At 40.6% G+C, this 12,207-nt stretch overlaps 1 protein-coding gene across 1 annotated transcript; it reads right to left on the bottom strand.

Moving 5' to 3' along the window:
• Window positions 1–210: 210 nt before the first annotated feature.
• Window positions 211–7,637, bottom strand: clpp (caseinolytic mitochondrial matrix peptidase proteolytic subunit). The gene is made up of 7 exons (XM_079233343.1): window positions 7,549–7,637; window positions 6,727–6,828; window positions 2,647–2,718; window positions 2,466–2,562; window positions 1,922–2,109; window positions 1,701–1,806; window positions 211–863 (listed from the first exon to the last, which is right to left on the bottom strand). The coding sequence occupies exons 1-7, from the start codon at window positions 7,558–7,560 to the stop codon at window positions 637–639; spliced, it is 804 nt and encodes a 267-aa protein (XP_079089469.1). The 5' UTR covers window positions 7,561–7,637; the 3' UTR covers window positions 211–636.
• Between the last annotated feature and the right edge of the window lie 4,570 nt (window positions 7,638–12,207).

Raw genomic sequence — 12,207 nt, 5'->3', positions numbered from 1 at the left:
TTCAGCCAGAGCCGTGTTTTATTTGTATAATATGAAAAGCCACGAGAGTGAAAGATGTCACCAAATCCCAGAACCCTTTAACAACACGGTCCAGAGCACTTTGTCTACTATACACTTTTCCATACTTTAAAACACCGGGGTGACTGGGATGATCCCGGGATGAATTTGAGACCGTTCTGGATCAAGAACAAGGAGTCTGCGTTTGTGGGAACTGTGGTTGGAATTATCACATTTATTCATCACAGATATGAGTTAAAATACGGGTCCTCTCCGCTCTTCGGCGGACGTCTCTGGAGGTCGTCTGAACGGGAACAACCTCGCTGCGTCACAGAGGAGCAGCTGAGCTCACCAACTTGTATGGGGAGTCAAAAAGATGGCCGACTGCTTCTCAGCTGTCACTTCTTTTACTTTTTTTTTATTTCATCTGGAATCATCTCAAAAATTAATTTAAAAAAGAAAAGAAGGTACATTACATTGGATTCACGTCAAATGAGGACCCTCTGGTCTCCGTGGCCTCCGATGCCTGCGCGTGTTGGTTAGGGAGAAGAAAAGAAGCCACTTAGGACCAGAGAAACACGACGCGGAGGCGCCGCCTTGTCCCTTCAGAAACTCTACAAGTATCGGATCCCGGCGCCGTCACGGCTCGGGTTTGTACGAGGAGGGGGCGTTCGTCCCGGGGAGCGCATGCGCCGAGGCCGCGGACTCCGGCTGCGGCGGTGGACTGGCTGGCTCCGCCGACTCCTTCTGCACCAGCTCGGGCTCGTCCTGGCCCGCTTGGGGCGGGTGGACCAGCACCCGGTCGATGATGCCGAAGTCCTGCGCCTGCATGGGGCTCATGTAGCGGTCCCTTTCCATCACGCCCTCTGAAAAAGACGGGACAGACATGAACATCCCTCTTGACGCAGCTCCTCCCCTCGGATTGAAGACGTGCGAATCAGTCACACTCAGCTGCTGCGATTGGCTGATGGCCACCTCACTATTGGAGCCGTTTACAGGCGTTTGTATTAGGTACATGTGAGTTTAAACCTCATGTTGACAAATAGCAACTAACATACACTCCCTAATGTTGTGACCGCACTCCCAAATAAATGTCCTCCCAGTTCACTGCTGACTCAACGGAAAACTCCATGCTGGAAATCTTCATAGATTTCATAACTACTTAGTTCTTGCGTACTTTTAGTAGCGATGTCATATCCTCAAGTTTACCAGCTGCTAGCATATAAGGCGGCATTCATTGTTGCCGTTCTTTTAACTAATCTCCCCTTGTTGGATGAATAAAGTATACATCTATCCATCTATCTATCTTTTGGCGCCTTGGGGCAGCAGAACACACGACACTGATGTACAGTTGACCTGGTGAAGCTGTTCTGACTAACATTGATAAAAGCCCTGAGGAAGACCATTTTAGGAAGAAGCTCTTTGAGGCAAATTTCAAACTTCCGGGACCGTCGCATGATAGGGTCCAAAAAGATGTTTACCAGGTACTTTGTAGAGCCGTTTTCTTTATAGATTTACCCCCAAAAAACGTTTAAGCAGGAACAGCAACATTGGAAACAGACCGGATCGCGGCTGAACGGGAACTAAACATTCGGTAGACAGAGAGTGTAAAGAGTGAGCAGCATCTCATTCCGTGACTGAAACTGAAGTGTTCTGTGTGAGCGTCGCGCTGCTGCGACCTCTGAAGACGAAGAGCAACCTACCGATGACTTTCAGCGACTGCCCCGTGTGTTTGGCGTAGAGGGTGTTGATCTGGCTCTTCAGCTTCATGATCTCCTCTGCCTGGATGGCGATGTCCGTGGCCTGACCCTGGACACACATCATCATCAATATTACTAGCATGAAATGACCCCTTTAGCGACTTTGAGGCCACCGCCACGCTCGATTCTCACATCCGCATCGAAGGACCCCGTGGCCGTCTTACCCTGGCGCCCCCTGAAGGCTGGTGAACCATGATGCGGGCGTTGGGCAGCGAATGCCTCATGCCCGACGTTCCCGCCGCCAGGAGCAAGCTGCCCATGCTGGCCGCCTGGCCAACACACCAGGTGGAGATGGGGTTGAGGATGTACTGCATGGTGTCGTAAATGGCCAGGCCCGCTGTCACCACACCGCCTGTGAGGGAGGAACCGGTATATTATTATGTTGTACACCTCCAGATAATTAGGCCATAATGAGATTCTAAAAATAAACATTATTTACAGCAATCCCAATTTGAAAAAAATAAGAATTTTAAACTCCTAAAATGGAAAACATAAATACTTCAATGTAAAAGTTTGTCTTTGTTTATTTCACCTAAAAAAATCGGAAATAGATGTTTTTCTTTGCTATAAAGGAATGGTTGTGCAACATTTTAGGTTTTCTTCTCACGTAAATAGTGGATACAATAAATATAGAATGAATTTAGTCTGTTGCGTCATTTTAAGGACGTTCGGATGCTTTTGCCCTTTCCAGCGCTCTGAGCGGCTCACCGGGACTGTTGATGTACATGTGGATGGTTTTGTTGTTGCTTTCTGACTGCAGGAAGAGCAGCTGGGCGATCACCAGACTGGCTACAGAGTCATCGATCTGAGGGAGGAAGAGCAAAGTTGTATAAAATCACTTTGAAAACTTTCATATATATATATAAATGTGTTGAATCTTGCCACTTACAGGACCCATTACACAAATGATTCTCTCTCTCAGGAGGCGAGAATAGATGTCATATGCTCTTTCTCCTCTGCCCTGGAAATAGAAAAAAAAATTACGTTTTAGAACCCCAACAAAACAATTGTATCTGGTGCTGAGACGAGCTGAAAATCTGCACTGCGCACACCAGACCTGCAAACTCATGAGGGGCGAAAAAGGTGACACCAGCGGGGCGGTGACGGGAGACTCAGTGCCGAACATCGCCACTCGTCGAGAAGCTGACAAACTATGATCATTATGGGTTTTAATTCTTCTTTTGTCAATACCCAAGTGTGTGTGTGTGTGTGTGTGTGTGTACGTGTATGTATGTATATATACACACACACACACACACACACACACACACACACACACACACACACACTACTATAGTTTGGGGTTACCCAGACAAATGTTCAGTTTCTTCGCAATTTCTCACATGGAATAATCTTCTTTTCTAAGAACAAGAACAGACTGTTGAGTTTCACATGAAAGTTCTCTTTTTCTGGCCATTTTGAGAGTATAATGGAACCCACACATGTGATGCCATGCATAGGAAGGCCAGTTGTAAAGCTTCTCTCTCCAGCATAACTGTTTTAAGTTGTGCTAACATAATAAAAGGGTTTTCTAATCCTCCATTAGTCTTCTATGCGATGAGCAAAAACAATGTACCATCAGAACACTGAGTGATAGTTGCTGGAAATGGGCCTCTATACACATATGTAGATATTTCATTAAAAACCAGACGTTTCCACCTAGAATAGTCATTTACCACATTAACAATGTATTGTGTATTTCTGATTAATTTAATGTTATCTTCATTGAAAAAAACAGTGCTTTTCTTTGAAAAATAAGGACATTTCTAAGTGACCCCAAACCTTTGAACGGTAGTGTGTGTGTATATATATTTTGTAGACTTAATACTTACAATATGCAATACTGCTATACTATACTGAATATTGTTTTGCTACTACTACATTTCACTTCATAATATTACACTTATATGCCATAATATGTATAATGTACCAGCCTTTTTATTTTTATTTGACGATATTATGTCATACCACTTTACTTTGAGGAGACGTCACTGTTAGTCGAGAACACTGAATAACCGCATAACTCTATAGATTATAATTAACTAGAGGATACACTTTTTCCAATGAGAAAAAAAAACTGAAAAAAAGGTTTTATTTACCTTGATCTAGGTTGTAGATTATAGGATACATTCTGTTTTTTTTCATGTATAAAAAAAACATTTAATATAAGAAATATAAATAATTTTTTTTTTTTTTTTTCTTCTTTTACAAAAACTTTTTTTCAAACTGACCAACCTTGGGGGGGGTTGCGGCATCATCGTATATTCCATGTATCATGCACCATATACAGGTATACTGATAAGCACCCCTTAGTTGACAGTTTGTGGGAGGAAGCCGGAAACCCATCTGGGCACGAGGAGCTAGTGCAAGCTCCCCACCACGTGCGCGGCCCGGGGCGCGAACCGGGGGCGCACGGGGTGTGGTAGGCAGGTTTAAATCCAGTTTAAACCACTACACCATCGTGTCAGCCAATATACTATGTGCATAATGTCATATTTATCTTTTCATGTTCCTTTTATTATGGTCCATGTTGTTGTTAGATGCTTGAGTAAGTTATGCTAGCAGGCGGAATTAAGTGATAAGATAATTGAAAAAAAAACAACTTAAATATGCCAACGAGCACGTCGAAACCCAGGGCGACGTGACGCGTCGGGCTTGTACCACGTGACCGAGCCGCCGTTCTGACTTCCAGAACGCACGGAGAAAAAGAGAGAGGACGTTTATCCTCAGAGAGCGAGAGACAGAGGGAGATGAAGAAGAAGAGAGCTTCGAGCTCCGCCTGCAACGGCCACAAGCATCATATACAGAATGCAGAACATCCGGGTTACAGCCGCGATTGTGATTTAGGGGCCGTTCACACCAGACGCGTCACTAGCAAAACCATAGTATCCCTATCGTACGGCGCGTCTTTCATTTGCGCTTTTTATATGCTGCGCGTCGCATTTTTCTAGCGTTTTTTCGGCGCGCTTCAAAGTTGTAATATTAGGCTGGTTCGTTAGAGCTGCGCCGCAGCAGGAGGCGTTGTCAATAACCTGCGATCAAGTCGGACAGTTTTCAGCTGCCTTCAAAGTAGACACAGGAAGTCACAGAAAAATGACTTCCTGTTAGTTCCGAACTTTTGTCTACTTGTAGTTTACAGATCACGTTTGGATTTCTTCATACGTGTTTGTAAATATATATTTATGTAGAAATGTGTGTGTAGCTGCATCCTTTGGTATTTTTATGTCTGCCTGTGAAATACATTACTAGTAGTTTTGATGTGTGTTATATAAATACGATTTTGTATTAACAACCACACAAGAATTTTTTTTAGATCAAACACGAGACCAATAGTCAATAATCCAGCGTTAAGTTTTCCAACTACACATAAAAGAAGGATTTTCTACAACATGTGGGCCGTTTCTCATAGTACACAAGTATGGACTTGTGAACTTTTGGAGTCCAGACTCTCAAGGACACAGGACGGTCTTTCTGCAATTGGAACAGCAGCTGACTTGATGACGTCACCACCTCAGCTGTTGTTGTCATGAGTTCCCTCTGATTCTTCACTGTAAAGTATTTGTACAGTGAAACAAAATATGACAGCCCTGCTCTTTTTGCACTGGTTTCACAGACATACACATATCATTGTATATATATAAATAATCTCATGTATTTCATAGACTTAATACTTACAATATGCAATACTGCTGTACTATACTGAATATTGTTTTGCTACTACTACATTTCACTTCATAATATTACACTTATATGCCATAATATGTATAATGTACCAGCCTTTTGATTTTATTTTTATTTGACCATATTATGTCATACTGTTATACCACTTTACTTTGAGGAGACGTCACTGTTAGTCTAGAACACTGAATAATGTTTCCACCAGTAAACCTGAACATGAACACCTCTCTCTGTGTGACAGTGATTATAACCGCATAACTATATAGATTATAATTAACTGGAGGATACACTTTTTTCTACACGTAGATCTTAAACCCTTAAATATAAACAGTAGCTCGGCCACCCTACGGAGGAAACTCATTTAGTTTTTTTATTAAAATGAAAGTTGGATAAAATGTCCTCTCCTTATATGTAGTGAGGTGTCGGTAGGTAGAACTGCAGTGCCGCTGACTCGCCGCTCTCCTGTCTGACGCCACACGCTGCCACGGACTCTCCGCTGCCAGTAATCTCACTCGCTGTCTCTCCAACAACGTTAGCTAACGTGTTAGCTAGCTGACTAGCTAGCCATTAAAAAACTGGTGGGAGGGAAATGAAGCCGCTGTAGACATCTTAATGCTGATTGGCCAAGACTCGACACGTCAAAGATCTTCTCTTGATAAGATGATCACAACCTCAGTTTTTTCCTGTGTCCCACTCCAATCTCAGAAACGGCGGCCAGTTGAACCCCCCCCTCCCAAAAAACGAAAACTCTTCGGATCTACACGATTCACGTGGATGACATTTTGATTTCAAAACGGCGAATTTCGCTGAAAGGTGACACGTTTGCAGGTATGGCACACACACTTCTAAAGTGATATTTGCTTAGTTTCGGTCCTGAGATGAAATGATGTGAATCTGCTTCAAAACACCTTTGGTTTCCTGTTTTAGTTTTATGATGGCTCAATGGTGAAGAGACTTTAAAACTGAACGCTCTCCCTGATGTTGCCTTCAGTGACGCTCTGACTTCTGAAGCCTCTGCACTGCAATAAGGGACTAAATTGTTCTCTTTGCTTATACGTTAGCCTCCTGGTCAAGGGAACGATTGTTGTCAGATAGCTGTGAAAATACAGTTGTGTTGTACTATATACACTAATATAATATGTTTTGTACAGTTATGTTTTAACCAGAATTGATTCAAAGTACAAATCCACCTCAGAAGCAGACACAGACACACACAGACACACACACAGAGACACACAGACACACACACAGAGACACACACACACACACACACACACACACACAGACTCACCGTCTGCTCCACCACCATGGGAATGAGGGGACTCCTCCAGACTGGACTGTGGTGGATCGGCCTGCTGTGTTTCAGCGTCAAGCCTCCGATGTGCAACACTCTCTGGAAGACACAGACATGCAGAATACACACACATTTATATAAAGATATATGAAATACATTTCATGGACAAATTCAATTCAATGAGAGCTTAACTAAGCATTTATATGCATTGAACAAAGTTCTTTATTATATTTGGACACAGTTCTTTCTTCCGGCTTGTAATCAAATATATTTCAGTACTGTTTCATTATTGTGTAGATTTGGGACGCAAACTGCTTATAACTCATTAGCAATCATCTTATCTATTGACATTGACCTACTGTATAATAAGTTGTATATGTAAAACTACTTGTCATGTAAAATGATTTGCATGAGCTTATCAATGCTTAAATCAAGATCTAATCATGAATGTGTTGTTGTTGACTTGTAGTTTTCCACTGAAGCGGTTCTGTCAGTGGCCACCATGAAAAACAACGTACACAACTGGACTGTTGTGTCATCATCCAACAAATACATCTTTTTTTAAAGTCAGTGAAAAACACACGGATTTATTTATTTCTGACTGGTTGCGTTTAGCTAGAAGCGACTTCGTGCGGACACCGTTATCGTCCATCAGACTCAGAGGTGGTGCGTTCAGGTGTCGTTACACAAGCTGCTCGTTAGCTAACACGCTCAGCACCACGCGCTGGAACAACAACGGTCACAAGGGCTTTACTGAAACCAGTACAGTGTGTGTGTCCGTTAACGGGACGGCTCCCGAAAACTGCTACGTGTACTCACTCGTAACAGCATGTTTGAAGCCTTTCAGGTTTCTCTCCCCCTCTGTGTGACCCCCAGAGAAGATACACCGGAACTGAATTCAACCAACTTAACCTTTGAACCGCGTTCTTCTTCTTCGTTGGTAACAGCCGCTAATTCACCAGCGCCCACTACAGGTAGGTTTCCAATTCAAGATTCAAGATATTTTTAATGACATATGCACAGATAACAGACAGTTACTCTGTACAATGAAAAGCTTATTTTTCTGGGTCCTCCTAACACACAGAATTACAATAAAAGGTACAAAATAAATAAAAACAAGGCACAAAATATAGTAACATAGTATAATGCCTCTTCACCTATGGATTAAACCACCGGCTCTTTCTCCACTGAATACTACACTATAACATTATACTATATAAGTACCCTTTGTATAAATACACGGCTTGTTATATATGATGTACTACTACATGAAATCACCCCGTCTCCCTTAGATATCATGTTTCAGAAATCAGTGTCAGCTAGTTTTCTTTAATTAAATATATTATACATATACATACATACATATGCATACATATATACATATATATTATTTTGACTGTTTATTCAAACTCAGATTACTTTATTGTTTAATTATATTTGCATAACATGTAAATGTGTCATTGGGACACACGACAAAACACACAGCAAATATGCAACATACAAAAAATTCAGCGTATAATTATTTATTGTTTGTCCAGTTTTAATATTACTACGGTTCTGTCAGACTATTAGATCCCGGCTAGCTAATAAAATGTAGTCATTTATATGCATATATTCCTGACACTGAAGGCGTTCTTGTTTGTTTGAAATGAGCAATTTATAATAAGATCAACTGAATGGGAGACAGAAAATGTATTTATTGAGATGTATTATGATTGTTTTGGCCATCCTATTTCCTGCAGTTACAAACTACAGTTCTGCAGAGCATCAATAACTCAACATAATGTTATAACAATAACCATACAATAACAATTCAACAATAGTCCATCGGTAATTCTCACAACATTCTCCAATACATGTAGGCTTTCTGACATATTAAAGATGATGATGATGATACATAGAAAACATAATACGAGTTTATAAAATATGATGCAAAGTAAAAAGTTACTTACACATCACACCAACGCATCAATAATTCATAAGAATCCAATAATAGGCCTAATATCTGTATCTGTATTATGAGTGTTTTGAATAATCTGTCTACCCCCATAGTCTATCTATACTTACTTTTAGCCTACTAGTATGTAAAATATATGTTGAATACACGATATTGTATTGTGTTGTGTTGCTACTTTTGGGATAAGTAAAAAAGAAAATATAAACACAAAATATAAACCAAATGACGCGCATGCGCGCGTGTGGATTAGGTGTGGGCGATTCGAGTAGAGTGAGTATCGGCTCTTTATTTTGAAGGTTCGGACCGGAAGCTGTGCATTTTCCAGCCTGGCACTGCAACATGAACGCGACTGACTACTTCGCCACCTTCCCCGTTGTTCGGACTCAGTCATGTCGAACAGCAGCGCCGCCAACAGCAGCCTAGTCGTCGCCCAGAAGGCGGTGAAACAGCTTCGACTCGAGGCCAGTGTCCGCCGGATAAAGGTACGTCCGCTGCGCGCGACACGAAACCTCTCTCCCGTGCGCGTGACACTGGAGCGCCGCAACTCTTTTAACCTGCAGAAACGAATCCCTGTCCACCGCTGCCAATTAACACACGTTTGTATTTTGGTTACTCCAAAACGTCAAACTATGGAACATTCATCACACGTTTCTACTCTGAATTTATTTTGAGTTACAAACACTTTTTTTTTCAGGAGTTCCTAAACTTACTGACTGTTAATTTATCTTTAAACGTATCAACTGTGACATATAGAGCATAGTCTCTAAATTGCTGTCTAAAAAGTATCTTCATTAAATATGTCTCTTATTTAAACTCTTCTAGTTGACCGTATCAGCCCCTACTTAATAAATACACTTTTGCATGATGTCTATCGGTCATGTGGAAGGCGGAGTGTGACGTCAGTGAGACGCGCAGCACAGTGAGAGCTTTGTGGACTGTGCTGCTGTGTGACTGCAGGGATTGTTTGGCTGACGACTTATTTTAGAACAGAAGAGCGACTACTTTACTTTCAAGTGCGCGTTGTAAACCCTGCAGCCTGTGAGCTGTAACATGTGCACATTACGTCTGGCTCTTATAACCTCTGGGACTCTCTGTCACTGAAATACAGCTTCAAACTGTACGTATCGCTTTTTAATTAAAAGGAACTTGCATGTGACGTTATCCCGTGATTGTCACACAGAGTTGCTTTGAGCAAGTTCATAAAAGCTTCAACATGGACTGTTGTCACGTCACATAACAAGGAAATACTGTTGGTCTACACTTCACATACTTACACCATACATACTTTGCATTTTTGCACTTCTCTATTGTTTAAATTGAATTGAATTTCCTAAATAACACCCTGTGCTGTACATATCTTTCATACCAGCTATTTTTATGTTTGTATATATATCTCTCATTCCTGTTTTTAATATAAAGTATATATTCATTCATTCAGTGCATATATATACACACACACACACACACACACACACACACACACACACACACACACACACACACACACACACACACACACACACAGTAATAGTAGTGCCCTTTAGATGTCATACTTTGTTCTTTCAAGTGTTAAATTGGACTAATTATTTAAAGGAGCAGGTCACCCCAAAAATCCATCTAATTCACTTTGGTGCGAGTGGCTTAGCTTTGGAAATATCTGCCGTAGAGATTTTTTATACACACACACACACACACACACACACACACACACACACACACACACACACACACACACACACACACACACACACACCAAAAACATTCTTTCTAATTTGTTGATAAAGGTTGGAAGGGTGTATAAGGAGAGTTAATAGCTATTATTGTTAATACATTAATACAATTTAATAAATGATGGACCAGAATCTGCAACATGTTTTGATTTATTACGGACCGTGTGGCTGGCTGTCGTGCTCATTTCTAAACAGATTCATGAATGTCAACACACTTGGGAGAAGACTGCTGATCTCACCATCCTTCTTTAACCAAACTATCTGACTTTGGGGATGCAGGTTTCTCAGGCTGCTACAGAACTGAAGACCTTCTGTTTGCAAAATGCCCACAAGGACCCTCTCCTCACCGGGGTGCCCTCCAGCGATAACCCGTTCAGGCCTCCCAAGTCATGTGTCCTCCTCTGATGCGTGAGTGCAGCTCTCCTCGCTTTGCTTGAATTCATCTAGTTTATTTTTAGATTCTTAATTTTTGACCCTTCTTAATACTTTTCTTCTATCTATTGCGCCTCAATCTGCTGCTGAACAATGGCCCCGCTGTCTCTAGAGCACAAGACTCGTCCCTTCCAGCTTCATGTATTTCTTGTCTTCTCAGGGCCGTGAAGGAGTGCAAAACATTCAAACGGACGCCTGATTCCAATGTGGATTTATGTCATGTGCCCCTCTGTCTCTGAAGATGAGAACGCTACACACACACACACACACCACACCATACCACACCACACCACACACACACTGGAGCAGCTACGGAATGATGTTGAAAATATGAGTAAATGCAGTGTACTGATTGTGACCGGGTGTTGTGTTATTGCTCTTTTCAGGGTTCAGAGGTCTATGCTACATTTAGGTTTACGCAACAGGCCTTAATGCTAATTCTGTTTATTTTTTTCCACTTGTAAAACATCGGATTTTACAGTAGAACTAGACTTTTCCATTGGTTGTTATTGAATAGAAATGAATAAAACATCTTATGAAAGTCACATTGGCAAATGTCAGATTCCTATCTGAATTATGTATTACTATTTATGAATGTCACCCAAAGAAGATAAAACAAAACAAAATTGGACTACATGTTTTGTTGTTTTTTCATACTTGTATAAATAAACCAACAGAAAGCACATTGAGTTCATAATTCAAAAGGATTCTATTAAACATCAGCTGTTTTTAGTTGTAACTTTGTAGCGCTCGGTTTTTCAAGATGCCATTATGACCTGTGTTTGATAAATAAAGCTGACCTTGAATTAGTGCCATTGACTAAATCAATGACTCAATAAATCAATAACTGTAGACAGTAGAGAGACATGAGAGTAAGAAAGCTATTTTATCTAAACAGAATGTAAATAGTGCAATATAATGAATACAGCAAATTTCATGTTATGCCTGTTGACTCATGTCATTATTTGATAAACATAGCCTTGCTTAGCACAATGCTGTTTAAAGCAGTACTATATGTGTGTATACAATTTCAACAAATTACATTATTACCACAGTCATTTTATCTTGTTATGCTTATCTCTTGTTTTTTTAATTGTGAAGCGACTTTTATTTACATATATTAATATACATATATTTATTTATATTTACATATTGAAATATTTGATTTATATGTATTTTATATGTATATACATGTATATATTTATATATAGTATACACCATCTAATTCGTTGAAAAAAAAATATATATATAACATTATTTAAGACTATTTCAAGTCTTGAAAAAATGAAAACATTAAAAATGACGTATGCTACCTGTGTTTACACAATACCCACTTTGGCCGCCAGATGGCGCGTCTTC

This window comes from Taurulus bubalis (assembly GCF_910589615.1).
Source record: "Taurulus bubalis genome assembly, chromosome: 17".
Taxonomy (NCBI): Eukaryota; Metazoa; Chordata; class Actinopteri; order Perciformes; family Cottidae; genus Taurulus; species Taurulus bubalis.
This window is presented reverse-complemented; position numbering and strand designations above follow the sequence as displayed.

Coding starts and splice junctions, on each gene's coding strand:
- clpp (XM_079233343.1), bottom strand. Junction 1,807..1,921: donor AGCCTTCAGGGGGCGCCAGG/GTAAGACGGCCA, acceptor ATGTGTGTCCAG/GGTCAGGCCACGGACATCGC. Junction 864..1,700: donor GCAGTCGCTGAAAGTCATCG/GTAGGTTGCTCT, acceptor CGTCTTTTTCAG/AGGGCGTGATGGAAAGGGAC.